Raw genomic sequence first — 25399 nt, 5'->3', positions numbered from 1 at the left:
TTAGTAAAAGAACACCTCAATCCACAATGCTGACCCCAGAGGTCACATGCAACCTGAGATAACTGTCTACTATCTGTCAACGCTGCTGCCATGACAACAGCCCCTTGACCCAGTGGAGTCACTATTTACTCCAGCACCACAAACCGGTCTGACGTGTCATTGGCTCAGATCTTCTTACTACAACACTGCAAACACGTCCAGGTTTGTAAAGTACAATAAATCAGCCGTGAAGTGGATACAGTCATTTATTTGATCTGCTCAGCAGCAGGTGAACGTTACAACAGTTTGATTATCACAACAGCATGAACGTTTTGAAGTACAGTGCAAAAATTCAAGGGTAGCATCATAATGAAGGAAGCTCTTTGATCAAAATTACATTCACATTGTGAATTTAAAACACATGACATGACTCAGTGTCAACACAAAGTGCCTGATGTATACTTTCCTACATTTTCTATCAGTAGTAATCAAAAAGTCAACATGTGATCATCTACAATATACTGTATGTGACCAATCACGTTGTATTAAATATTTTTAAGGTTCAGTGTGTAGGATTAAGTGGCATCTAGTGGCAAAGTTGTATATTGCAACCAACTGTCTTCCCTTCCCCTTCCAAAGTGTGGAGGAGAACTAAGTGAGGCCCCGCCCCTGATGTAGACATAAAGGGCTCGATTTAAGTCAACAGAAACTGTGATTATTCACTAATTAAAACATAAATATTGACATTATACTCCACTTTAGATTCCTCTACATCCTACACACTGGACCTTTAAGTCAACAACACAGTGAGACGTGTTAGAGAAAGTAGCAGATGAGAGTTCACAGTCTTTTTAAATCACCTCACTGTGAATGTGAGATTTGCTCTTTTTGCGCTTCACCTTACCATTGGACACGGGGGCACCGAGCGACTCCAGGCGGAAGGGTCGAGGCACGACGGAGTCCGAGCCGACGGGTGGGTTCACAGCAGAACTGCTCAGTGACAGGTGGGCTGCTCCGGTGACAAGGGGAGGAGAGTGGACGGCTGAAGGAGAAGAGAGCAACATATGAGGGAAGATGCCAAAATGTAAACATGTGTCATTGTAACTGAGGAAAAGTTATCAAATATAAAAGTAATTTTAGGTTTTTCTTAACTCTTTCATAGCTAATCATGATTACTTTCTTTGTAATACTTTATATTTCTTTTACATTTGTTCCCCCTCAAAGGACTGACACCTCCAAAGGAAATAGCCCAGAGAGTCAAGACTTTATTCTTTTTTAACTGAAAGGTTTCTATACAATTCTCTACAATCAGTGGAGAAGTCTCCAGGTCCTGCTCTTACCGTGTCCCCTGGTGGCGTCCCCCCCCAGCAGCAGTTGACTGGTCCTCCTTGACTTGAAGTAGCTGCTGGCGATGTTCTCACTGTCACTGCGGTCGAGCATTTCCTTATACCGGTCCTCCTCCACCTGCTGAAATCACAGAGGGGTGAGGCTGCGTCAGGGTTTCAGTTTGAGGGAGTAAAACATGATGCATGAAACATAAAACACATCAACACACCAAGAATGGATCTCCACCATCAGCAGCTGAGCCTCGTCTGGTTGATGGTTTTGGATGAACGGCTGTGAAAGAGAAACAGAACAGGATACGATTTACATGGAAGAAGTTGCAAAACCCATTTAGGATTTAGAAGTTTGCTAAAACCTTTATTATAATTCCCCTGTTCATATGTTGCACCTGAAGGCAGCGTTGTTTTCTGCACCATCACATCTGGCAGCCTCCATGCGGCACAGTCCTCGTCCCACACCGCCTCTTTCTTCAGGCGGTCCAGGTTGCTGTAGTTGCAGTCGCGGCGCACCAGGGGCACTATGCGCTCCAGGAGGCTGTTCAGCAGTTGTCCCTCCTTCTCCAGCCGGCGGATGGTCGCCAGGTAGTCGTTCCTCTCCACCTCGAACTCTGCCTGCAGGTCACGGATCTCCAGCTTGGCTGCTTTCAGCTGTCACAGCAGGTTAATGTGGCTTTATGGTTGAAGGGTGGTGCATGAAAGTCATCAGTATCAAATAGTATGAACCAGTAAGCAACTATATCTGTGCTCTGACACAAGGTCCCATGAAATAAAATGTATCATTATGTCATGTTATGTCCATGTCCCATCCACTAACATGGAGGGGGCAGGTCTTATAAACTACACTGCAGCCACCAGGTGGAAATCAAGAAACTTTCAGTTCACTTTTGGGGAGCTGTCAAGTCTCCCATCTTTAAATACAGTCTATGCTCCCTACCTCTTATCCTGGAGGGTTTTTAATTTTCTACTGTGAGAGTTGATAAAATGCTTTTACTTTCAAGCTCAATAGTAGTCAGAGAAAATTGCTTTAGGAATTTTGGCCCAATTACGACTGATTTCCTTCTCTGAGAGGCTTGGAAATGATGCATGAGTCTGGGTTAATAAGACATATACGAATAAGAATAAGAAAACTTCATTAAGTATAGTCTCAGCTACAGTGAAAAACTAAATAAACTAAATAAAAAAATCATGTTATATCAGAATGTTCCTTTGTCTCCAAACCTACAGTCCTGTAAGTCCCACTTGTTTTACAGCAGCTGTGACCCACCTTTCCCTGCACCTTGACCAGAACTTGGCTCTTGGCGTGGACCTCCTCCTGGATGGAGTTGTAGACATTCAGCAGCACATTTTCACTCTCCTCGCTGTTCTCCGACAGCGCTCGGATGAGCTGCACCTTTCTCTGGTCGGCGAGATTCTTCCTCTGCCGGTGTCTCTGCTGCAGCTCTTTGTTCCTGGCCTGCTCTCCTCCGACAACCTGCTGCTCCAGCTGCTGCAGCCTGTGGAAGAGGGAGGTGAAGGGATGTGATGGAGTAATACCATCAAAGTGTGTTAGAACAAGAGGCAGTGGAAGATGCTTAATGTCCTGGTGTCGTGATTATTAATTGAGCCATAATATGTCAGAGAATGTTCCATATCCAGTGTGCAATGTTAAAAAGAAATAAATTAAATTTAGGGCTGGTAAGTTGTTTCTTAAACACTTGAAATCCTCTTCCAGGATTGTATAATAATAATTGTAATTTTGTATTACGACAGGAGGCCTCGAACCTTTCCAGGACATGTTGCTGGTCCAGAGGTTCTGCTGTGGTGACGTCCTCTGAGTCAATGAGCTCGTCTCCACCGGAACCTTCATGGACCTCATCTTCAGCACAAGGAGCAGGAGGCTGATTCACCAACACAAGGAAGTAACATCCAAGGAGTTTGTAACAATCCTTCTTTGTTTACTTCTTTTACATACTCGTTTCAGGTGGTGTTGGATACCTCGATTATTTTGGATAAGAAGTGGTAATGGTGGTGGAGGACTGTACCTTGGAATAAGACGTTTCTCCAGGTGAACTGAGACACAAGGCGTCCGTTTTAACGCTGAGCTCCTCTTCAGCAAACTGTGTCATGCAGCTCGAGCTCACTGACGCTGGGAAACAAAATGACAGATTGACAGAATAATTGACAGAAGAATAAGCACTGAAACGGAAAAGCTGATTCAGAATCTATTTACAAGTGTCTTTGCTGTGTCCCGACGTTTTCCTGTCATCATTCTTTGGGACAGTGCTCCCCCTGCTGGCTCGGGCCTGCTCCAGATTGGACACCTTGGATTCATAAGAGGAACGCAGTGCAGCAATGTCCTCCTGCAGCTTTGCCTTGAACTCCTGCTCTGCATTGTACTCGGCCTGTAACTTGGCAAGCCTCTCCTCATACTCCTGCAGAGCGAGAGAGAGAGAGAGAGCAGAGCACAGAGCCATGAATCACTTCATCCTTGTACAATGCATTTGGAGAAGTGAAGTGATTTATTGGTGTGGGAACAGCCTGGAGTTGCCTCTTTTATCTGCTCCTTCTCTGCTTCTGTGGTATTTGACTCTGGCCTTGAAGGAAGATCAGGGGACGTTTGAGACAACTGAGCGGCCAACAGAGCTGCACGATGAAGACCAACGATAAATCAATCAAAACAAGAAAATAATAGTCAGAAATCTGTCAATAATTAGTAATATTTAAATTAAAAGAGTTTCTATTTCCCCTAAATTGAAATACATCACTTACTGGAAAGGTCAGCCATACCCAGCTGGCCTGAGATCAGGGCCCGCAGTGACTTGATCTCCTCCTGATACTCTCTGAGCAGAGCATCCTTGGGGTCCTCGTTGATCCTCGGCCTGTTCTGGATGCTCTTGGCCCGGTTGGCGTAGCGCAGCGTGCTCAGGGTCTCCTCGTAGTTGTTGTCAGCCGGGGAGAGACAGGCAATCATCAAGGTGCGCGTGTTTCCTCCCAGAGAGTCCTGCAGGAGCCTGGTCAGCTTGGAGTCCCGGTAGGGGATGTATCTGGAGCGTCCGTCCACCAGGGCTGAGATGACGTTGCCCAGGGCCGACAGGGAGAGGTTGATCTTGGTGGCCTCACGCAGTCGCTCGCCAGTGGCGCCGGTTTTGGACTGACGCTCACTTCCTGCCAGGTCAACCAGGTTGAGTTTACCTGCTCGGAGGTGATCCTGCCCTTCTGCATCTGAGGAAGTGGGTGACAAAGACAATGTAAAGAAACTACAACATGACAGTGTATAGATGTATTAAATACAAAAATCCACTCTTAGTTACAAACACAGGTAAAGAAAATACTTTGAAATGTACTTAAAGTTTTATTTGCAATTTTTTTTGTCATAGACATCATGCCAGTGGTGTTTCAATACATTTATATACTTTTTTTGTATTTTGTATTGCTAATTGACGTCTCTCTGTAAAAGACTTTGGTCAATTTGTGCTCGATCATTTGCTATTATTGTGCAACACTATTTTTTAAATTCTTTGACTGGGATTTTTGCACCAAATTTATTTTGTAAAGCTTTTACTTATACTCACGATACTTGCTCTATAATTCTATAAAGTCCCTAAAGGGCAGTTTCGCCACAAAATATAGTAAAGAAAGCAAAATACAAAGTTGTTGTTTTTTCACAACCATGTCAGCTACATAGAAAATGTTTTACACATTCTTGTGGTTTTTTTTAGACATTGTAAACACTTTCCAGTGAAAGACACATTTATGTGTTATATAAAAGATGTGGGTGCACCTGAAAGAAGATTAATAAGAGGTTGACGATATCAGGAGGTGGAATTTTTGTTTAACTGGAAAACTGAGCTGCCGGTGATTAGACATAATGGTACCACACCTCTACGGGCTAATGCAAACTTCTTTATCATACATTAAACAGTTGTGTGATAACAGTATTGTATAACAGTATTGTATAATTGTGTGAGTGTGTGTGTGTGTGTGTGTGTGTGTGTGTGTGTGTGTGTGTGTGTGTGTGTGTTCACCGATGTTGCAGATCTCTAAGTGGATGGTGAAGATGGAGTGGGAGCGGGAGGAGTCTTTGTTCATCAGCGTGTAGCCCACAGCTCGGTTCCTCCAGCCCTGCTCGATGATCCTCTCACACTCCCCCACACTGTGCACGGTGTGCATGGAGAGGTCGCGCACGTACACCCCCCGCTCTGGGTGCTCTTTCAGCTAAACAATCATCAACCACACACAGCAACAAATATAATCAAAATGTGTCACCCTGTTCACCTTCACCTGCAGGAATCCACATCATTACTGTTCTTTAAAATCACCATGGCAACTAAGCGCTGCGTTCACTGTCAGGACAGTCAGAGAAAGAGGTTTCACAATCATTGTATTTAACAAAGAACACTAATAGTTTTGTCTTCTAACGTTACACAATGTTGTTAACGCTGATTTAACAGACTCACCTCCAGTCTCTGTTTGGTGTCGCTTCCCAAAAGGTCTCGGATTTCTTCGTTGTAAATCTCCAAGTACGACGCCCTCACCAGGAACTTTGTATTTTCTGCACACTAGCTTGCACACAAACATACATGAATATGATTGAGTACGCAAAGTACCAGGCTGATGAGCTGTATGTTAAAAGTTGTATTGCCACCAGCAAATCTGAGCTGTACTAAACCTTGGCTCATCTCGCCAAATCATTGTTGTGTCTTCTCTGTCTGTCTCAAAGAAGAGATATTATGTACCCCCCACCCCCCACAGTTGTTGACATCTGTCTGGCTTCCTAACTCAACCTTGGGTCTTACAAATACTGCAATAGAGAAAAAGGGACTCGGTATTATAGCAAATATATGTGGTGAGTTTGGAAAATGTTCTCAGCCTATTTTCTGTCATCCTGAGTTATAAAGGGCCCCAAAAATAAGACAATGCAAACTGGGTGAAAGAGAAAAAACTAAATTAATAAAATACACCTAAACTATAAATAATGTCCATAACAATGCCTTCACCTGAATACTCTCGAAGACGTGTTCAAACGCCCGAGGGATGACTCCTTTCTGGGCTGCAGGCTCGGACACCCCCTGCATGGTGTACGACTTTCCACTTCCAGTTTGTCCATAGGCAAAGATTGTGCCGTTGTATCCTTCAGTGACTCCCTGTAAGAAAGAAAAACAATAAAGGTCATCAGTGATGTTTTGCATCCGGCTTTTTTACGTTTAGGTACAGGTGTGTAGGTAGGTGAATACCAATCCACCTACCTAACTTCCTATCCACACACACACCTACCTTCTTACCTACCTACCTACCCACCCACTTACTTACCCACACACTTACTAATCTACCTACCTACCTACACACTTACTTACCCACCTACCCACACACTTACTAACCTACCTACCTACCTAACTACCCACTTTCTTACTTACCTACCTACACACACACACACACAGCTGACCTTTACAGGTGACTGACAGCAGACTGTTAAGTAAATAATGAGGTCTGCCATCAGTAGCAATAAGATATAGGTCCTTGAAGATGGACTGATGGTGTCCAGTGACTGTGAAGCTGCACACATCTGCACACTGTCCCTCTGTTTTCATACTGACAGCAACAGACTCACCTCCACCAGAGCGTAGGCGATCTCGTTGTACACCTCCTCGGTGGTTTGATCGATGAAGTAGGTCCCATCGAAGGTGAACTGTTTGGGAGGCTCATCGGCCGCCCCGGGCTTCTCTATGAAACACTGGCAGCGCTGCAGGTCCATGGTCAGCACCGTCTTAGAGCCCAGGGCGTTCTCCCTGTCGTTCAGAGGCCTGCACCTGACCACCACCTTCACCGACTCCGACCCCATCACTCACCAAGGAGTAGAAGAAGCTACGTTCAGAGCTGAACTAGCTAACAAACACTAAACATCTCAACAGCTGATGGCTGGAGAACATCACGAGTGACAAGAAGTGGTCAAAGAAGAATTAAAAAAGAGAAACTAAGCTGAACGGAGGTGGAGTTACTTCTAGAAACGCAGCTGATTCTCCTGCATCGTCTCAGCTCCTCTCCACTCAGCGTCTCCACGTTGCCTAGCGACCACAAACTACAGCTGAGGCCGTGAGCAAATGGCCTGAGAGCGGCGGCCATCTTGGTGAGGTCGAGGTTAGCATATTAACAGTGATTGTGATTTGGTACCGTCAGTGTGTCCGGTTACAACCATTTAAATAAGAGTTTAAGTTAATCCATCCTCATTATTTTTACAGGGTTACATGTAAGTTTATCTGTTAGATAAGATGAACCTGTAGTGAAAAGGAAAGTTCACAAATGACAGCAGCACAAGAAAGTAGCAGCACTAGTAAGAATATAAGCAGAAATACTATATACAATAAAGTAGAAATAATGCTATATATACACACAAGGGAGAGTTGCTGTACTTCAACTTTAGAAAGAAAGTACTATATTTAAGAGAGTCACAGAAATGTTTTAGAATGAAGTAAAACGAACGGAGGCATTTTGTTTTCAAAAGTTGCAACGATGAAGATGGACACATTTTGGTTCTTCATTTTGGGGTGAGACAAGTGGAATAAAATAGAACTAGAGTTAAAAACTAATGCAGTTTAAAGTTAAGGAACAGTTTTGCAGTAAATCACAGGTTCAAGATGTTTCTGGATTCACCTGTATCAACTGATCCTCCTCAATGACCAATGACCAATCAAGACTTCTATAAACATTTGACCTTATGACGGTAGTGATTTACTGCAGATGTTTGTTTTAGACTATCGGTATTTGCTTGCTGTATTTAATGAACCCCCAACTGAGTGCATGTATCTGAGTGTAGAAATCAAGCAACACCATGTGCGTGTTCACTGCAGAAAAGCAGCATCTTTCAGGTGAGGTTTCATCATGAAGTTTCATCAATTAAACTGGATTGAAAATGGAAGAAAACGTGTATTTTAATCTCAACAAAGGATTGTCTGTGTAATGTAGAAAAGATGGTACATTTGACTTACAATAAATATATAACATTCACTGTAATATGCCTCCTTACACAGGAAAAATAATATCAGATTATTTTATGATGACCAACATCCCAATGCAAACTTAATCTTATATCATGACATCTTGGTTTATGCTCTGCTGAAAAACCACTGATCTGACATCAGGACACAAGATACCAGTTTACCACTTAAAATGACCAGTAAAACCGACATAACATATTAGACTGACAAATATTAAAAACACAGAAACTTTGAATACATTCAAATATCATGGCCACGATATAAGTGCTCTAATATACGCCAATGACTTAGAAAATGACTGATGTCCCTGTAACGTTTTCTTAAACCAGGAAATTCCTTGTATAGAACCACTTGCATGTTCTCCAGGTCTAATGTCTAAACTGAGAAAAAAATAACATGCAAGCGGGATTTAAGTTCAATGAAACGATAAAATACATTTGTCTTTATAACGCAAGAAAAAAAAGATTTAAAAAAATGGCTTCAGGTGCAACAATCTGAGTTTCTCAATATCACACCATTAAAAACCCAGATCACCTCCTCTGACGCCCTGCAGGCACATATAAAAACACTTAGAAAATATATACTGAAAGACATACAAGCAGCAAGCATTAAATATATGCTTACATCTTTGATAAAGCAGTACCCTTCCAGGAAATGACGTGTACTCTATTTACATTAAGTGCCAACACTGTTGATAGATGCATTTTAGTCTGTGAATCCTCTCCGCAACACCAAATGTGATATTTTTAAGTAAGAGCCGATTTACAGTTTGTGCAGAAGAGAAAGAAAAGGTGTTACTTAGTTTGGATCCTCAGACTTTGGCAGTCCGCAGAGTTTAAAACCATTTCCTGGAGCTACTTTTAAGTTTGGCTATGCTGAAGACCTTGGGCAACTTCACAGGCGGCTGCTTGCCGGTGTTCTCCTCCCACTCGTAGCAGTGGTTCACTCGGGCACAGCTCAGGAGGCTCGGCAGCTCGTCCTGGGTCTCGGTGTAGTGTTCAATCAGTTCTGCGATGGAACTGAACTCAGTCCTGCATTTCTGACACAGAGACAGAACAAAAGAAATGAAAGTCATGTCACAACTAGTGTTACACCAAATTATAATCTTGGGTATTTGATATTTTACACATCCCCAACAGATAAAAAATATATGTACCCAAGAAAACATTTATGGAGGATTCTATTTAAAAGGGTTAGTGTTAGACATTTGTCGGAAATATCTGATATTAGTATCTTTGAAATATCAATGTTCTATCCTAGAAACCCACCTGATTGTAAAGGTTAATGTTATTCATAATATATCTAATAAAAAGACATTTCTGGAGAGTAAACCATTTCCTTCCTTTCAGTCTACATCTTATGATTTTGTTCCCACTATGAATCTCAGCACATATTAGCTTGATAGTTGCCTTCGTGCCTGGATGAAACATTTACCTCCAGCAGGAACTTCCCCGTACGAGAGTTTTCTAAGAGGTGTGTCATCAGGCCGGAGGGGAAGCGAATGATGAGAGAGCCGCATTTGGGTTTTTTGGGATGAGGGCACAGGAGGTACGACCCCAGAACATCGTCTGCCAGCAGAGAGTAGCTGCTGTCACTGAAACGTTGGGGAAAAGAAAAACGACAAGTTCTATAGTTCGTCATCTGTTGTCAGAGAAGTTATTTAAATGCTCAGGGGATCCTCACGTTGCGATACCAGCCCAACACCACACCGCATGAGCCAGTGCTTCCTCTGTTTCCGCGAGACTCGGAGCACGGGACCTTCTCGCTGGTGTCTTGTCTTCCGCCTTTTCTGTTTCACACATGAGAAGAAATCGTTTGGATTTGGATTTGTTTAATCTCCAGAGTTTCAATAGTTGAGGTAATCCACAACCCACGTTTGTGGAGAAAAACGTTTTATACAACCCAGAAAATCAGTGAAGGCAACATTTGACGAAATAATCCATAAAACCACAGCTTGTGTATCAATATGTTAAAGCTACAAGTCAAATAAACTGAGAAACTCAACAATGAGAAGCTTAAACATTTTTTAAATGACCCACGTGAAACAAGAATTGTATCTGTCACCTCTATCAAAAAGTGGAAATGGTAAAAACCTCCTCTCGACACCACAACAGACGGTGAGTGGTCGCCATCACCCAACACTGAGGGGGGTTTTCTTTACCTAATCAACTCTCTGACTCTTGATAGCACTCTGTGAACACCGGGCCCACCTTGTGATGCGTTCAGGCGCTCCTGAACGAGGCGCTGTTTGAGGGGGGTGAAAGTGAAGGAGCGGTACGCCCCGGAGCACAGCGCTTTGGTGCGGATGGCTTTCTTGCGAACCAGCGAGGGGGAGGAGGTGGGGAACACGTCGTCTTGGCTGCTTTGTGTGTTATCGAAGGACTTGCTGTTTTTCTACGGATGAGGGAAAAGAAAATGTTATCTCGTTGTGTTGTGAGGATTTAGTTTCAGTCAGTTGTCGCCACAGTCTTTATTTGTTTTGTCTCGTTAACCACAGACACTTTGATAAATCCATAATTGTATCATTCATATGTGACAAAGTGACGACAGCTTATCACAGACTTCTTTCTACAGTCATCCGCTCCAACCACATCAGAGGTTTCCATAAGTGTGTGCTGCTAACCAAACAGCCGAAAATAACTTTGATTAAAAAGCTGCAATTAGCTAAGATTGAATGTTTTTTACGACTACAAACAAAGTGAGAATAATGAAATGTATCCACGCTGCAGGTTGTGTCCTGTCGAGTGGAGAGCGGAGAGGACGTTCAGGTTCTAACCTTGAGGCCGGGCAGCAGCCCTTGGAAGGGGGCTCTCCTGAAGGACACCAGGGCACTGACACTGAGAGGGAAGCCGTGGTTGAGCAGTGACGGGTTCCGACGAGGCAGCGAGCCCTCGGAGTGCGTCTGGGCCTCGTCGGGGTGTTTCTCCAGGTACGACAGCTGGAAACAGCGGCACAGCAGCAGATTCAGGAACTGGGCCTAGAGGAGAGAGAGGGTTAACACTGCTCAACAGTTTTCTGTGTCATGTGACAAACTGAATTATTATAAAGTAGTAGAATTATAAATATAAAAACAGTTACACACGCAAAGAAACACAAATCCCGGCCAATAAAGACTAAGCTTTCAATGTCCAATCCCTTTGAATGTGTTCACAACAAAATTAATGAATACTATCAGGATTATGGGCTGTGGTGGTGTTATTAAGTGACATTTCCCTCTCATTTTGTGGTTTTGGTGGTGGAGGGGCAAGTTACCCTGTAATCATTCTGACTGGTAGGTAGTTTGTGAATTCCCGGCATAGCTCTAAGCAGCTTTAACCTGAATAAAGGTCTAATCTGGACGTCCCCTTACCGCTCTGGCGTGCCGAGCCTGAAAGACGTGGCAGTACAGTTGTGCGTCAGTGTTGCCTGGGTTGTGAGAGACGAAGGCAAACTGAGCATCAGCGGGTTGGGCGGTGGAGAGAGAGACTCTGCGCAGGGCGTGAGCCATTAGGAGGGTCTGCGGACAGGGGAGGCAGAGACACCAGATGACTGAAACCACTTCTACAACTTTAATCATTTCAGGTTTTAGGTTAAAACAGTCGCGAGATCATCAGAGACAAATCCTTACCGTTTCATCCTCATTGTACATTTTCACACCTTTGATGGAGAATTTCAGGGACACTTGTCGTCTCCTCCTGCACGTCTGTGAGGGACAACCAGGGTTTTAGCTGCTGTCACTTGCATTGGACAGATTTTTTGCTAGATCTGTACTTACTTTCAGGACTTTCAGCTGAGCGTGCAGTTGCTCTATCTGGTCGTCCAAGCAGCGGTCATCCACAGGAAATGAGCCGACATACTTCACAGCACAGACAAGGCAGGTTGAGCACACACAGGAACAAAAGGACACTCGTGAGCGATTTGTTAATTTTTAACCACAGGGAGGGTGATGCTTCATTACACACAGCAACGTGTGGTTTTCACCCCTGTGTGTGTACGCAAGCTAAATAATAATGCATTGGATTTGGGGGGGATTTTCACCTGCTCTTTACATGAACGTGCAACAAGCATGCGAGCGTTATCTACCGCGTTTATACTGAATCTCATCTGCCTGCCAAGGAAGAGCAAAATGTTAAAAGCCACCAACGTGGGTAGGATTTCTTTCGATGGTCAATCTGAGTGAGACAGATGTTCCATGTGTTTGTGTGGGAGAGAGAGGGAGAGCGAGGAAAAGACACCGTCCTCCTGCCATTTTCTACTTTTAAAAATAAACTGCGGATCCTGTGATTTTGTAGGCACTCACTTTTTAAACCTTTTGTATCGTTATTAACTTTATCATTTATATATATTCTCATCCCTCGTATATCTCCCTTATATCGTACCTTAAATCTGTGTATGTTTTTGTACAAGCTGTTCCAAATGATTTGCCTCCATAGTGATTTATTAAGTTGTTTGAATACAACACGTTCTCTCATAAAGCCTGAGGCAGGATGTTGGGATTGGCAGGTTATTTATTTGGAGGTTTTTTTGGGGTCATTTTGTTTTAACGGGCAAAGTTAGCATCCCTCTCATCCCCTTACAAATCACCTACTGCATGCAAATATATATTTGTACATGTATATTTCTGGGGTTACCTCCGCTGATCGTGTGACTGCACCATCTTCACCCACTGGAGCCTCACCCATGATGACTGACTTTCTCTGTCAAATCATAAATAGAAAACAGAAAATCTCAGCAAAGGACAACAAATTAAAAGAAAAAGAGTAAATTACAAACCCTGTGAAGACACAAACTTTTAGGAAGTTAAAAGTGAAACAGTCACAACAACAGTGGAACAGGAGATTAGATGTTAATGATAAGCTCGTGTAAAGTGGAGCAGAGTAGATTCACATGAAGACAGGAAAACTTGCTCTGGGATTTTCACACGTGAACTGTTTAACGCGTTAAATCTCAGTTCCAACGCAGTGAAAGACGCAGTTAACGCCGCGGAGAGTTTCCTTCAAAGTGTCGGGACGTGTTTTACGGCCTCATCAGTCCTGACATGCTCCAAACACAGTCTCAGAAAACAAATCACAGCCTGCTGAAACTCCGAACAGTTTCCTCCCGTGTTGGACCCGCACTCCCCCGCAGTGTCTCGGGTCCCGGACCCGGTCCACGTGTCGGTGAACAGCTTCTGAAATCCCTCGTACTCACTTGTTCTCCACCGCCGCTGCCTCCTCCTCCTCAGCCCGAGAACACCGAGCTCTTCCTCAGGTTTACCTGCAGCCGCCGCTCCGTCCTCCAGGTGTGAGCTCCGGGCCAGAGGCGGAGCTCCGGGGAGGAAGAGGAGGAGGAAGGTGTCTGAACACTTCTTCCTCTCTCTCAGTTGAAGTTTATCGCAGTGAATCACTCCCCCCCCCCTGCTGCTGTCTGGATCCTCACATTCCTCTTCATTGCGCAAGTCTCCAGTCACAAAGCAGATGAGAACATACCAGGATGTAAAGTAGCAATAGAATCAGGTTAAAGTAACACTAGGTCACTTTTTTAAAACAAATATCAACTTCAAGGTTAGTTTGATGGTTCACTGACTTAGATTAAAGAGGTGTCACATCTAAAGCTCAGTCATGCTGCCTTTACATACAAAGAGAAATACACCTGCTTCGTACAATGTAGCCTACATGCTACGTGGTTGTTAAGCAGAACAACCACTAGAGGGCAACACGGAGTCCAGAGGTTTGGACGTATAACACCTGCTTGGCCCCTCAATTCGGGGGCCACGTCCTTCCGAGGTTGCATGTGGAGACTGAGTGCTTCACAGTGTAGCGACCAGACTGTCCCATTTCGAAGATTCCTGCAAAAGCGTCCGACCGATGCGTCTTTCCACCTCCGAGAAAAGCAGGCTCCGATGGGTGGATCCTTTCTGGCCCAGGATTCATTGCGCTTCAGTGTTGAACCATTTTTCAAAGTGGTGATGGCGCCGTTTGATGCATTAGTTTTGGGCTTCAACTTAACCAAACTGCTAACGGAACATGGTTTTTAAAAAAAACAAGGGGAATTTAAACTTTCTCGTCCATGTTCAGTTCAGTTGCTAGGAAACAGCAACAAGGGTGGGACGAGTAGCAGACGCTGATCTCAGAAATCATCTGTGGACCAGACTGTCTCATTTCGGTTTAACCTTCATGGGCCACGTAGACTGAGTCCCCCAAAGGACGCAGCCCCTGAATTGAAGGACATGACAGCTCCCCAGAAGTGAAGCCAGGGCATTTAACTCGCCTCCTGGTGGGTGGCAGCAGTATAGCTCATACATTCCACCTCCCCTGTGTTAATGGATGGGACAGGAACCAAACTAAACAGTCAGTCTGCGATAAATATATTTTTAAGATTGCTCCTGTCACTTTAGGTAGTTTTAATCATGTTCATGTTTCTGAGCAGTTTGATTTTAATTCGTTTTTTGATGCTATAAAAATAGTGTGAAACAAAATGATTCAGTGGAGACTCATGATTGGTGCAAATCAACAGCACCGCACAACTTAATTCCCCCGCTCATAGGTACAAAGCACATTTCATGAACTTAAGTCCAACATATAAATGTGAAGTTTTGAACTTAAAATGATCTTAACATTATCAGACATTGAAGACCATGATTGGTTGATTTTCCAGGAAGTTCCAACACATCCTGTAAATTATAAAATCCCTTTAACACCTGCTTGTCCCAGCATCACACAGGTGGTAAGTGTAGTTTGAGCAGAAAAATAAAAAAACGAATTAAGAGTTCATATATTTTCCCCCAGTCGATGGAATGACGATATTCACAGCAAGTTTACAAATATAGCCATTTTATTAATGACTTGGAAAAAAAAGCTTAACAACACAAGGAATACATGCATGCAGGGTATGTACTGTATGAGCTATTATCCTCCTTATTCACAACACACATTTCTTACAGTTTGTACTGAATTACAGCTGTGAAGCAATGGAATCACATTATGTATATGCTCGATTACACACACACACACACACACACACACGCGCGCGCACACACACACACACATATATAAAAAGACTTTTTACCCGATGTGACTTGTTTTGAAATGAACACTAATCTTATGTCTTATTCTCTTGTTAAATCCTCAGCCTGGCACCAGCAGGCCTGATCAATTTTTTTTTTTTTTTTTAAACAAATAATTAAAAACATAGTTTTACAATGGACAAGTATGGATAACAGTTCAGATTCTGGTGCAGTGCTGCATGGCCAAAAGAAATGTTTTAACACAGGCTTAAAATCCGTGATTTATAAAATATTAAGATTTTAACCCACGTGGTTGATTTAAAATGGACATTCTTTTCAACGCTCCGAAACACCCACGTCATTTGATATTAGGAATGTGTGCTGCCAACACCTACAGAGCGGATGAGAGGGAGATATAAAAACAGAAGTCACTACGTGGCTCTAGTTTACAGAACGTCGGATCCTGACTGGCAGCTGGACACATATCTGCTTTGACGGCAATGCTAGTTGAGCTTCTACACGTGAGGATTACAAAAAGGAACTTGGGAAACCCTCCATGAACAGTTAACTTAATGTTAGGGTGACGTAACATTCTTATTCTACAATAGAAATAAAAAATAAACTACGGCCTCGTTAAAAAGAGGAGAAAACAAGGATAACGAGAGAGCGAGCGCTGCAAACTGAGAGCGGCCCAGTTCGTGGAAGTGGCTCCTGGGCTCAGTTCCTCCCTCTCTTTGACTTACGAGTCGTCTTCTTGACACCCTTCGCCGCTTTTTTCACTACGGGCGCCTTGGGGGATGACTCTTCTGGCTCAGGGCGCCTGGATCCACCTTTGGTCGCTGCCTTTTTAGCTGCGGGCTTCTCAGGGGTGGACTCTTCGGCTCTAGATCGCTTGGACACCCTTGTCGTCTCCTTTGTGACTACAGCTTCCTCGGGGGACGACTCTCTGGACACCGGCCGCTTGGTCGCTCGTTTGTTCAGCTTTTTGACAACTGGCGTTTTGGGCTTTCTTGCAGGAGCGCCTCTCTTGACGGGCGTGGCTTTAGGCGGCGTCGTGGTTTCCTTCTTTCCCAATCTCTTGACCACTTTCTTGGCCGGAGACTTCTTAGCGAGGGAACGTCCTCTGCCTTTAGCTTTTGACTGACTGGAGCTCCGCGATTTTTTGGCCGGTGGAGGACGGCGAGCCTTGGGGGGAGGCCTCTTCTGAGATTTCCTAAGAGTGACGAGAACAGACAAGTCACCTAACAAGCAGTAACGATACAAACAGACACATGTGGGTGTCGAATTAGACTTGATGCAACATCTGCGTGTATGTACATTTAAGACGTCTGCGTGCTTCTCGCTTTAGAGCCGCATGAGACGTGTGCATTGTATCCTCGTCATCGTTTTAAAAACGTGTGACTGACTCATCGTGATTCGCGAAATGCGTTATGGTCAATGTGGTTTGTTTATTAGCGCTCTTAGCCTGCTAACAATTTTTCAAAGTAGCGTTTCAGACAATGGCTGACTATCTTAATGAGGGGAGCGATATTAAAAAGGGGAGTACAGGAGTGTTTCGTTGACAAGAAAAACAATGAAGATTCAGACCCAGACGATGCTGAACAAGACTCATTCTGTAAGAGACGTGTTTGAGGAAGAGGGAGAAGTTTGGGTCTTGGCATGTCTCCCTGGTTCCTTTCTTTGTTTTTTTTCAATGTTCATGAAGTTTAGGGAGAAGTTTGAGCTATTGAATGTTTTGTTTCATTTCTCTATCTGCTTCAGAAATTGTTTTATTAACGTTGGGAATTCTGTCAGCTCTTCAGAAAACCTTCAGGTTTTAGGAGATTGTTTTCAAACAGCTCTCAGGTTTTAGAGTGAGTTTTAATTCTGTGCATTAGGTCTTAATGAGGAATGATTACACGCCTGCTCACATTTACGATCAACGTTTGTTAATTAAAACAAGTTAACACCTACCTTCTACGGGAGGGAGGTTCGTCATCCTCATCCTCCTCTTCTTCGGACGACGACGACTCCTCCTCGTCAGAAGAATCAGCCGTGCGCCTCCGCTTTGATGGAGTTGCAGCGTTTTTCTTCTCAGGCTCTGGGAGGAACTTGTCTGGATACAGGATGGTGGGACTGAAGAGAACAATCTCAGTTAAAAACATGACAAAATATCTCAAAATAAAAGGGAACGTTAATTTATTATTTATTTAAAATATGTTAACTTCGTGAAACTATATTCTATGACGGCATCCACTAAAGATGATAAGTTGGAGACATTTATTTTAACTTCCTTAGAACCTCAGAATAATAAGTATCCTATATCAGGAGATGATGATTTAATAATTTGATCATGTCTCATAAATAGAAGATCATCTGTGTTTCAGTTTGCATTGATAATTGCCGCAGGGAAACAAAATCTGATTCTTGTACATAGAGACAAACATGATAAAGAAAAACAAAATGTATTTTGAACATGAACTGATCTCCTTTACTTCCACTGCAGTTTATTTACCTTGGGTAGAAAGGGAACGAGAGCCGGTAGGTTCCTGTGAAGCCGTGACCAGTGATCTGCTCCATCCAGCCCAGAACTTTACACTTTGTCAGGGTCCTCCTCAGACTGGCCACTGAAGAAAAGAAGATCCGCTTTTAGTTCAATTCAATTTGGACGCACAAACTTTGCTCACTAAAATCTTATTAAGAGTGAACGTCTAAACTCTGCAGGCTTCAACTTAAAAAAACATGTTTAAACAAATAGTTTCATCTTCTGCAGAGAACAAAAGCTGTGTGTGTTCCAGCAGATTGCACCAATAACAGGAGAAGCAACAAAACATTAATTATCTTGCACCATAATCCACTTCTGTTTATGAATGACTCCTTCCTGCTTGTTCACTGACTATCTAATGTTTCATTTAAAGAGGAAACAACTGTTTAACTGCTTCCGAACGTCAGGGGCACAAACAACAGGACCTAGGACTAATGAATGAGGTGCTGAATGTTCTGCTGAGACAACTGGCGTCTATATAAATCCAATGTAACCAACATGGAGAACAGATCTATAAACACCAGCGATGGTTTTCCAACTGTAAACCTTTAATTCAAGCCTTGTACGCAAGCGAGTGCTTCTCACCGAGTTGGTTCTCTTTCCTGTCCTTGTTGGCGTCTACTAGGTATCTGCGTAGAGTTGTGGTGCTGCAGGTTTTAGGTTCGTTCATGGCTGTGATGGCGGCTGTGATGGCGTCTTCCAAGGTGCTGCCCTTCAGCAGGACCTGGTTCCCAATACGCTTTAACTGTGACGGGCAGATAGGAACACGTTTAGGATGGAAGGTCGGTTCAAACCACAGCTCAGAGAACTTGTCCGTTCATCAATTACAGACAAATTACGTGGAAAACTCAACAATCGTTCCGAGTCAAAACAAAATGGTTTTCTGTTGCTCAAATGTGAATTTGTCTGGTTTCATTAGTCTTGATAAACAAGATTTTTCTTGGATTTTGGGAACATGAGATTTGACATTATTCACAATCTTCTGACATCGTATTTACCAAAAGATTCATCTAGGAACAACAGTTGTTTGTATCCTTAATTCAAATCATACAAATCCCCAGTCCGTCATCTCAATTTCAGAGAGTCTGTATCTTTTAGCAGCATAATTGTTTTTTCATTGCTGCCAGTATAAAAAAAAAAAGAAGAGAGAACTTGAAAACACTTGTTTCCTCAGGAAATATCTAATATCACAAAAACTGTATAACAAAACAGTGATGCTCGAGTTGGCAGAGGGAAGCAAACAGGTCCTTTAGTGGTGAAAACAAAATGTATCTTATAAGATAAACACTTTTATAAAGGTTATTAATGCACAGAAGATAATTGGCTAGGAGCAGAATCTGTGATAGAAACCAGTGATGCACATTGTCTATCAAATAGGATTTCATTTCATCAGTCATTGTTTAGAACATCTGTCACTGAAGTAAAAATTAATATGAGTTTCACCTGGAAAGTTCCTCTGGCTCCTTTCCCAGTGATCTGCTCCAGTTGTCCTTTCTCCACCGCCTTTAATAAAGCCGTCTTTAGGACGTCTGGCCTGAGGATGAAACAAATTCATATTATCAATAATCACAGCTAAAGAAACATTAATATAGACTCATTTGTAAAACATATAGACTCATTGAAATCAAGGGCAACGGTAAAAACTACAGAGCCGTCTGTTTAAACTAAATTCATATATTTTATTTGGTAGATTGTCATTTCAAATTCTGTTCCTTTGTTTTTAATTCATGCCTGAAGCTTAACTATGTTGAGAAATAAATAATTTGAGTCTGTGGTAAATTGTTAGTTTGACTTCAAACTCTGATAAAGAAAATTAAAATCTTACATCAAGGATAAATTAACCGTTGCAGGTTACTACAACATTTCATATCCACAAGAATTTTTTTTCACTTTTATAAACGCAGGTCAAACAGTACTTGTCCTGCTCGTGAAGCATGTGTGACTGTACCTGTTCTCAATGTTGAAGTTGGGGAAGTGCTGCTCCAGGTATTTCTTGATCAGATTGTAGGAGGCTTCTTTGGGCTCACAGAGCCGAGTGATGATGAGAGGAAGAGCATCTCCCAGAGACTCCTGCTTCTGACCAGCTTTCTAAAAACAACCAAACATTGTACTAAGATCTCTTGCTGAAGGTTTAAAATTCATGTTCTTAATAATACCAGAATGTTTTCAGACCTGCACCTAAAACCCAAATCTACAGAACCGTTGAAGTTAAAGCTGAGTATGTAATGGAAACATCACTCCCCTTCCCACCTCTGCTGTAACGTACCTTAGACGAGGCCGTCTGCTTCCCAATAGCGAAGGTTCCTGAAAGGCCTTTACCCTTCAGCTGTGTCGGAGAAAGAGACGTCTTTGTTAAAAATGTTGTTTCCTCCAGATTCGAGACGAAGCTTCTATTTATCCCCACATAGAAAAAACATATAGACTTTTATTCTTCACCTGTTTGATTGTTCCCTTCTCCAGATGCTTCTTCATTGCCTTCTTGATAAGAAACTTCTTCCTGTCGAGCTCCATGTCTGGATATTTTTTCCCGATGAATTTCATGACGGACTGATACGAAACCCCGGACTTGTCGTTACAAGACTGAAAAGAAAAGAAAATAGAAATCATTCAAAAAGGGGGGAAATGTAACTTGTACGACTGTGCTGGAGTTCCAGACTCTGTACACACCGTGATCGCTTCAATGAGGATATTATCCACTTTGTTCTGAGTTCCTGCAAAGTTGGTAACAGGAAGTTTTTTGCTGGAGGCGACACTAGCCCACGCAGGAATCGTCCGTTTCACCTTCTTGACTTTGGCTTTCTCGTACTTGTAGCCATCCTTTAACCTGTCGCCAAAAAAAAGGGAGCAAGACACAAGTTGAGTGAAGCGGCCTGATTCTTTGGAAGCGATATTTCACTGTGATCGTTTTCACCCTTATCTTTATCACATCCTCACCTTAGTAGGAGAACATAGCAGTGTGTAGCGCACTGTCCAGCCCCGCAGTCCTTGCATTTCTCACTTTGTCCATTTGTCACCGACGGGAAAGACAAAATGAAGTTTGAGAACATCTGGCTTAATGACCACCATGATAGTTTGACCCTGACTGGAGTTTTCTAAGCTACTGAACTGTGTGAAGAAAAGTGAATCTTTTCTTTGTCCAGCTCTGGGAAAAGAGAAGGAGGAGAAGTAACCAAGACTTTGAGCTGATAGGTTTGAAGGAAAGGTTTAAGTCCCTGACGGTACAACTGAAGCTAAGTGGAAACATTCATGTTTCCTTACATATTTTCTGGGTTTGTATAACGATCTTTGGGATTTTAAATGCCCCATAATTTGATCCCTACAGGTAAACGGATTTTACTAGAATTCAGATCATTGTGCTCAGTTTTATTTTGTACGGAAGACAAAATATTATCTGAGCCTTATTCTGAAATGTACAGAACAAAGCATCACAGCCAATGCTGCTCTTTGAGTTTTCAGATACGGACTGAACTGGTAACAGTTTCTCGATGCCATCGTGGTCTCCTCCTCCGGGTCTCCTGCAAGAGACGGGTACATCTGTCTGACAGCTACGTAAAGAGGGGGATGAATGTGGCGGTGACAGGTCACATCTTGTGGAAATGCAACACTGCGACCATGAGGAGCAGTCTGCAGTTATCCAGCAGAGGTAAGGATCATATAAACAGATAAAAGTGATATCAAAGTGAAATATCGCAGTGTTCAGAGTTGCAAACTCGTTCTCTGGTTGAGACTCACTCTTTCTTCTCTGTGCCCTTTCCTCCCTTCTCCTCCCCGGCTTCGCCATCGGCCTTCTGCTCTCCGTTCTCTGTGGGCTCCGCATCGCCCGTCGCCGCCGCCTCGCTCTCACCCTCCTTAGTCTCGGCCGCTGCGGCTGAAGATGCCGCCGGCTCCTCGTCAGCAGAGGGCGACTCCTCCGAGGCTTCGGGCTCTGAGGGGGAGACAAGGATTAGCGTAAAAAAAGTGCCCTGGCTTTTAAAACCAGCGATAACCATGAGATACGCTCTTTTTTTAAATTTAACCTTAATTTATAGTTAATAGAGAAGAGAGGATCCTTTAAGTTTTTTTGTATCCACTGGTAGAGATGTTCTGATGTTCAGCATCTTCTTCAGTTGTGACAAAACTAGATAATTAAAGACGTCATCTGTTGATTTCACCCGTCCGTTCGTTTTGCAAATTACACAAGAACTACTGGAAAGGTAGAGACTAGGTGGAAGGAAGCAGTTTGGGTCAGAGAAGAACCAATAACATTTTGGTGCAGATCTAGATAGGGGGCAGAATTATCTTTTAATTTAACACCAACAATGGAAAGAACAGATTTTGATCACTTTCTTTATGGTCTGTAACTATATAGTTGTTTTCTAGTCTTGATGACCTCTCAAAGTGCTTTAGTACTGTTCTGGCCATTCAACAATTCACACATCAACATGTAGGCCTTTCAGCATGAGAAGGTGCAAATTTGGGGATTTAGCATCTTGCCCAAGGACACTTAGGCAAGCGAATGGGACGACTGGTCAGGGGACGACTGCTCTAACCCAGGATATTCGTTTTTTTGACATTATTCGTGTTTTCTCAGGGGATAATTCATGGAAGTTGATGAAAGGACCGACATCTATGACTGTGAGCAATGTGGTGGATTTGATTGTTACACAATTATCTTATTTGTGTGATGAAACGTGTAAATCTGAATATGATGTGCACTCTACATCAGCTTTATTTATACTTCTAATCCTCTCACACGTCTCCGTGCAGTGTTAAAAGTGCTACACGGATAAAAAGGTATTATTATGGTTATGAAATTAGAAAAGTGATGACCACACATCCACCTCCAGACTCATGGAGGTGTGTGTGTATATATGTGTGTGTGTGTGTGAGAGGGGCTGCAGGGGGACTGGTGCCGGGCTGGGATCTGGGGACTGGGAGGGGGAGGGGGGACCTGGAGGGCTCTGGAGCTCAGGTAATGGTCGACCCCGGGGGCCTCACCTTTCTCTGCTGCAGCGGAGGGGGCCTTCTCCTGGGTCGGAGTCGCTGCTGCTCGGCGTATCGGCATCACACACACGGGATGAATCTGCATGGGGGGAGAACAACAGACGCCGGGGCCGGGGTGAGCGTGAGAGGCGGAAACACGGTGACGCTGCCCGGACCGGGTTTCATTCATTGAGGCCCAGTGCACCGAAAACACGAGAGTAACGCGAATAAAAGAGGTGCGTTTGTTTCTGGTGAAACGCGGAGCGCGGTCGGGCGGTGCACGGACTCGAGCGCTAGCATTTAGCTAAACGGCCGCGTTCACTCGAGCCCTGCAGAGGAGCGGCGAGGATTTTTTTTTTTTTAAACAGCTATTTCGCCATTTTGTCCGCTGGTTTATACGCACAGTGATGGCGTCGCACACGGCAGATAAAATTCATTTCACTTGGCCCGGAGTAGGGGGGGGGAAAAGAGCGGAAACCCGGCGGCCCCTGCGTGTTTTCCGGTACCGGCTCCGTGCATCTGCGCGTCCGGCGAACAACGAACGACACCGCGGGTCGAACTCACCTCAAGAGTCGGAGGAAAAGTGAAAGAGTTTGTAGTTTGAATCCTGCACGATCCTTTATTTAGATTCCTGCTCAGCGGCCCCGCCCCATTACGACCGTTGGTGACGTCGCCGCGTCGCACGTCACGTCGCAGGATTCCCACTGTCGTGGCGCCGGCCGGCCGCCGGGGGCCGCTGTTTCCTCTCCGACGTTTCGAATATATTCAAAAACACGTTGCGAGTGCGAGGAGCCATTTTCAATATAATACTGATATTTATGCGTTTTTACTCAACTCAAAGTTTAAGTGTCATTCAACAGAAGCTTATTTAAACAACCTGATTAAATATATATATATAAATATAGGAGGAAAATCTTATTTTACGTACAACTTTGTGTCGATTAACTGATTCGACAAATGTCATCTTGGTTTTAACTGAGAAAGTTATTCCTCTTGTTTCTGGAACAAATGTGTCTAAACAATAATCTGATGATCTTGGATATGTGAGCAGCTATGATTGTATTTATATGTTTGTTTGTATTTTTATTTCATTTATAGATATGGACACTTGTGTCTGCAATCAAGTTTAATTGAATTTTAAGGATGAAACAAAATGAGAATCTAAAAATAAAATAAAATCTAATTATTAAAAATATATGTATATATTTTAATGGAAATATATTTTAAATTTCATTTCATTTTAGATTATTTTCTAAAATGAAATGAAATTTAATATATAGAGATTTGAAATAATTAAAACTAAAATCTAATGAAATATAGCTGTATAATAATTAAATCTAAAAAATAAAATAAAAAGTGATTCTAATTTCTTTATGTAGGTATTTGCTGATGCTACCATTTGCTTTTCATATTATTTATATACATCTTTACATGTGTATATATAGATATCTTGGAGAGAGAAGCCTCTTTCATGTTCATTGTAATTGAATATGAAGATAATGAAGATCTTTGAATCCTGAAACAATCTCTACCTCTGATAGATTTTGATAGGATGTCTGCTATGACTCATGGGAGCTGTAGTTCTTCACTGGAAACTATACAAACCAATTTAACCTTGGTTAAATCTGAGAAGCCTCATCTGTTACAATAGAAGAATCATTAACAGATAGTTTCCTCAGACACACAGAAACCAACCAGCTCCCCGATTAAATGATTCATCAATTTGTAGACAATGATCAATGGCCCTTTGTTAAAAGTAAAGAATCACTTGTTCCTTCAAATCTGATTATTTGCTAGTTTCTCAGTTTTCTAGGAGATTAAACATCGTTTGTTTTTTTGACAGCTTGTTGACAAGTTTAAATTATTTAACTATCTAACTATAACTAACTCAAACTGGTTGGTTACTAATACTACTGTGCCTGAGTTTTGGTGAGTGTTTAACTTCTTGTCACAGAGAAACAATTGAAGCAATTTGATCAAATAAAATCAACACAAACATTAACTGAAACAATATTAGTCTTAAAACTCGAATTTAAAAACACATCACCATTAAATGGTTCATGGAAGATCCAACATATGATATTCTACTTCACTGGTGCAAACTGGGAAGAAACTTTCAATGAATGAAACTATGTAGTGATGACATGGAGGGGAAACCTCTGGCTTTTGGGATCCTTGTGGGTCTCGGGCAGTTGCCCACTTTGCTCAGTTGGTAGTCCAGACATGGGTGGACCAACATATTCAACTTAATAAACTGAATATAGATAAACAACTCCAGTTAAAACCGATAAAAGAAAAACCTTCATGGGAAATAATGTGGAACAAACATCTGTTTAACTCTGTCTAATGATGACACAACAAAACAACTTCTTCTGATCAGCAGTGGTAGACAACCGTTGTGTATCTGTAAACATCAGTCACTTGTTTCAAGAGTAAAAAAACCAAAACCCTTTAAGGACACACACACTGAACAGAGAACTCATATCCTGAAACATGAGCGTTTAACCTTCACTGAGAAAAAGCAACAGTGATAATAAAAAACATTTGTACAATATTTGCATATTTCAGCCTCTTGCCACTTTTCTGTCATATTTAATAGTAAAGTGAATATTTCAGGGTTTTGGGTCTAATCTTCAGCTCAGTTGTTGAAAATACC

General features: G+C 42.7%; 3 protein-coding genes across 4 annotated transcripts; all 3 read right to left on the bottom strand.

Moving 5' to 3' along the window:
• Positions 1–231: 231 nt before the first annotated feature.
• Positions 232–7337, bottom strand: kif17 (kinesin family member 17). The gene is made up of 14 exons (XM_035152361.2): positions 6910–7337; positions 6299–6445; positions 5759–5860; positions 5327–5516; positions 4071–4523; positions 3850–3944; positions 3532–3733; positions 3344–3447; positions 3084–3199; positions 2587–2815; positions 1712–1970; positions 1535–1596; positions 1320–1446; positions 232–1021 (listed from the first exon to the last, which is right to left on the bottom strand). The coding sequence occupies exons 1-14, from the start codon at positions 7138–7140 to the stop codon at positions 831–833; spliced, it is 2508 nt and encodes an 835-aa protein (XP_035008252.2). The 5' UTR covers positions 7141–7337; the 3' UTR covers positions 232–830.
• Positions 7338–8202: 865 nt separating this feature from the next.
• Positions 8203–13616, bottom strand: sh2d5 (SH2 domain containing 5). The gene is made up of 10 exons (XM_035148985.2): positions 13463–13616; positions 12904–12969; positions 12048–12128; positions 11901–11975; positions 11643–11789; positions 11070–11270; positions 10504–10687; positions 9977–10082; positions 9728–9887; positions 8203–9332 (listed from the first exon to the last, which is right to left on the bottom strand). The coding sequence occupies exons 2-10, from the start codon at positions 12952–12954 to the stop codon at positions 9129–9131; spliced, it is 1209 nt and encodes a 402-aa protein (XP_035004876.1). The 5' UTR covers positions 12955–12969; positions 13463–13616; the 3' UTR covers positions 8203–9128.
• A 1451-nt stretch (positions 13617–15067) lies between these two features.
• On the bottom strand, positions 15068–23456 carry hp1bp3 (heterochromatin protein 1, binding protein 3). 2 transcript variants are annotated; one of them, XM_035152659.2, is made up of 13 exons: positions 23308–23456; positions 22759–22843; positions 21514–21706; positions 20716–20778; positions 20449–20605; positions 20218–20361; positions 20048–20107; positions 19730–19869; positions 19225–19315; positions 18367–18526; positions 17752–17863; positions 17211–17372; positions 15068–16470 (listed from the first exon to the last, which is right to left on the bottom strand). In XM_035152659.2, exons 2-13 carry the CDS (start codon positions 22823–22825, stop codon positions 15975–15977), a joined length of 1845 nt encoding a protein of 614 aa, XP_035008550.2. In that variant the 5' UTR covers positions 22826–22843; positions 23308–23456; the 3' UTR covers positions 15068–15974. The 2 variants fall into 2 exon arrangements, with proteins under 2 accessions (XP_035008550.2, XP_035008551.2); XM_035152660.2 differs by lacking the exon at positions 20716–20778.
• Between the last annotated feature and the right edge of the window lie 1943 nt (positions 23457–25399).

The sequence above is a fragment of the Hippoglossus stenolepis genome, chromosome 3 (assembly GCF_022539355.2).
Source record: "Hippoglossus stenolepis isolate QCI-W04-F060 chromosome 3, HSTE1.2, whole genome shotgun sequence".
In the NCBI taxonomy this organism is placed as follows: domain Eukaryota; kingdom Metazoa; phylum Chordata; class Actinopteri; order Pleuronectiformes; family Pleuronectidae; genus Hippoglossus; species Hippoglossus stenolepis.
Note: the sequence above shows the minus strand (reverse complement) of the source record. Positions and strands in the feature narration are given on the sequence as shown.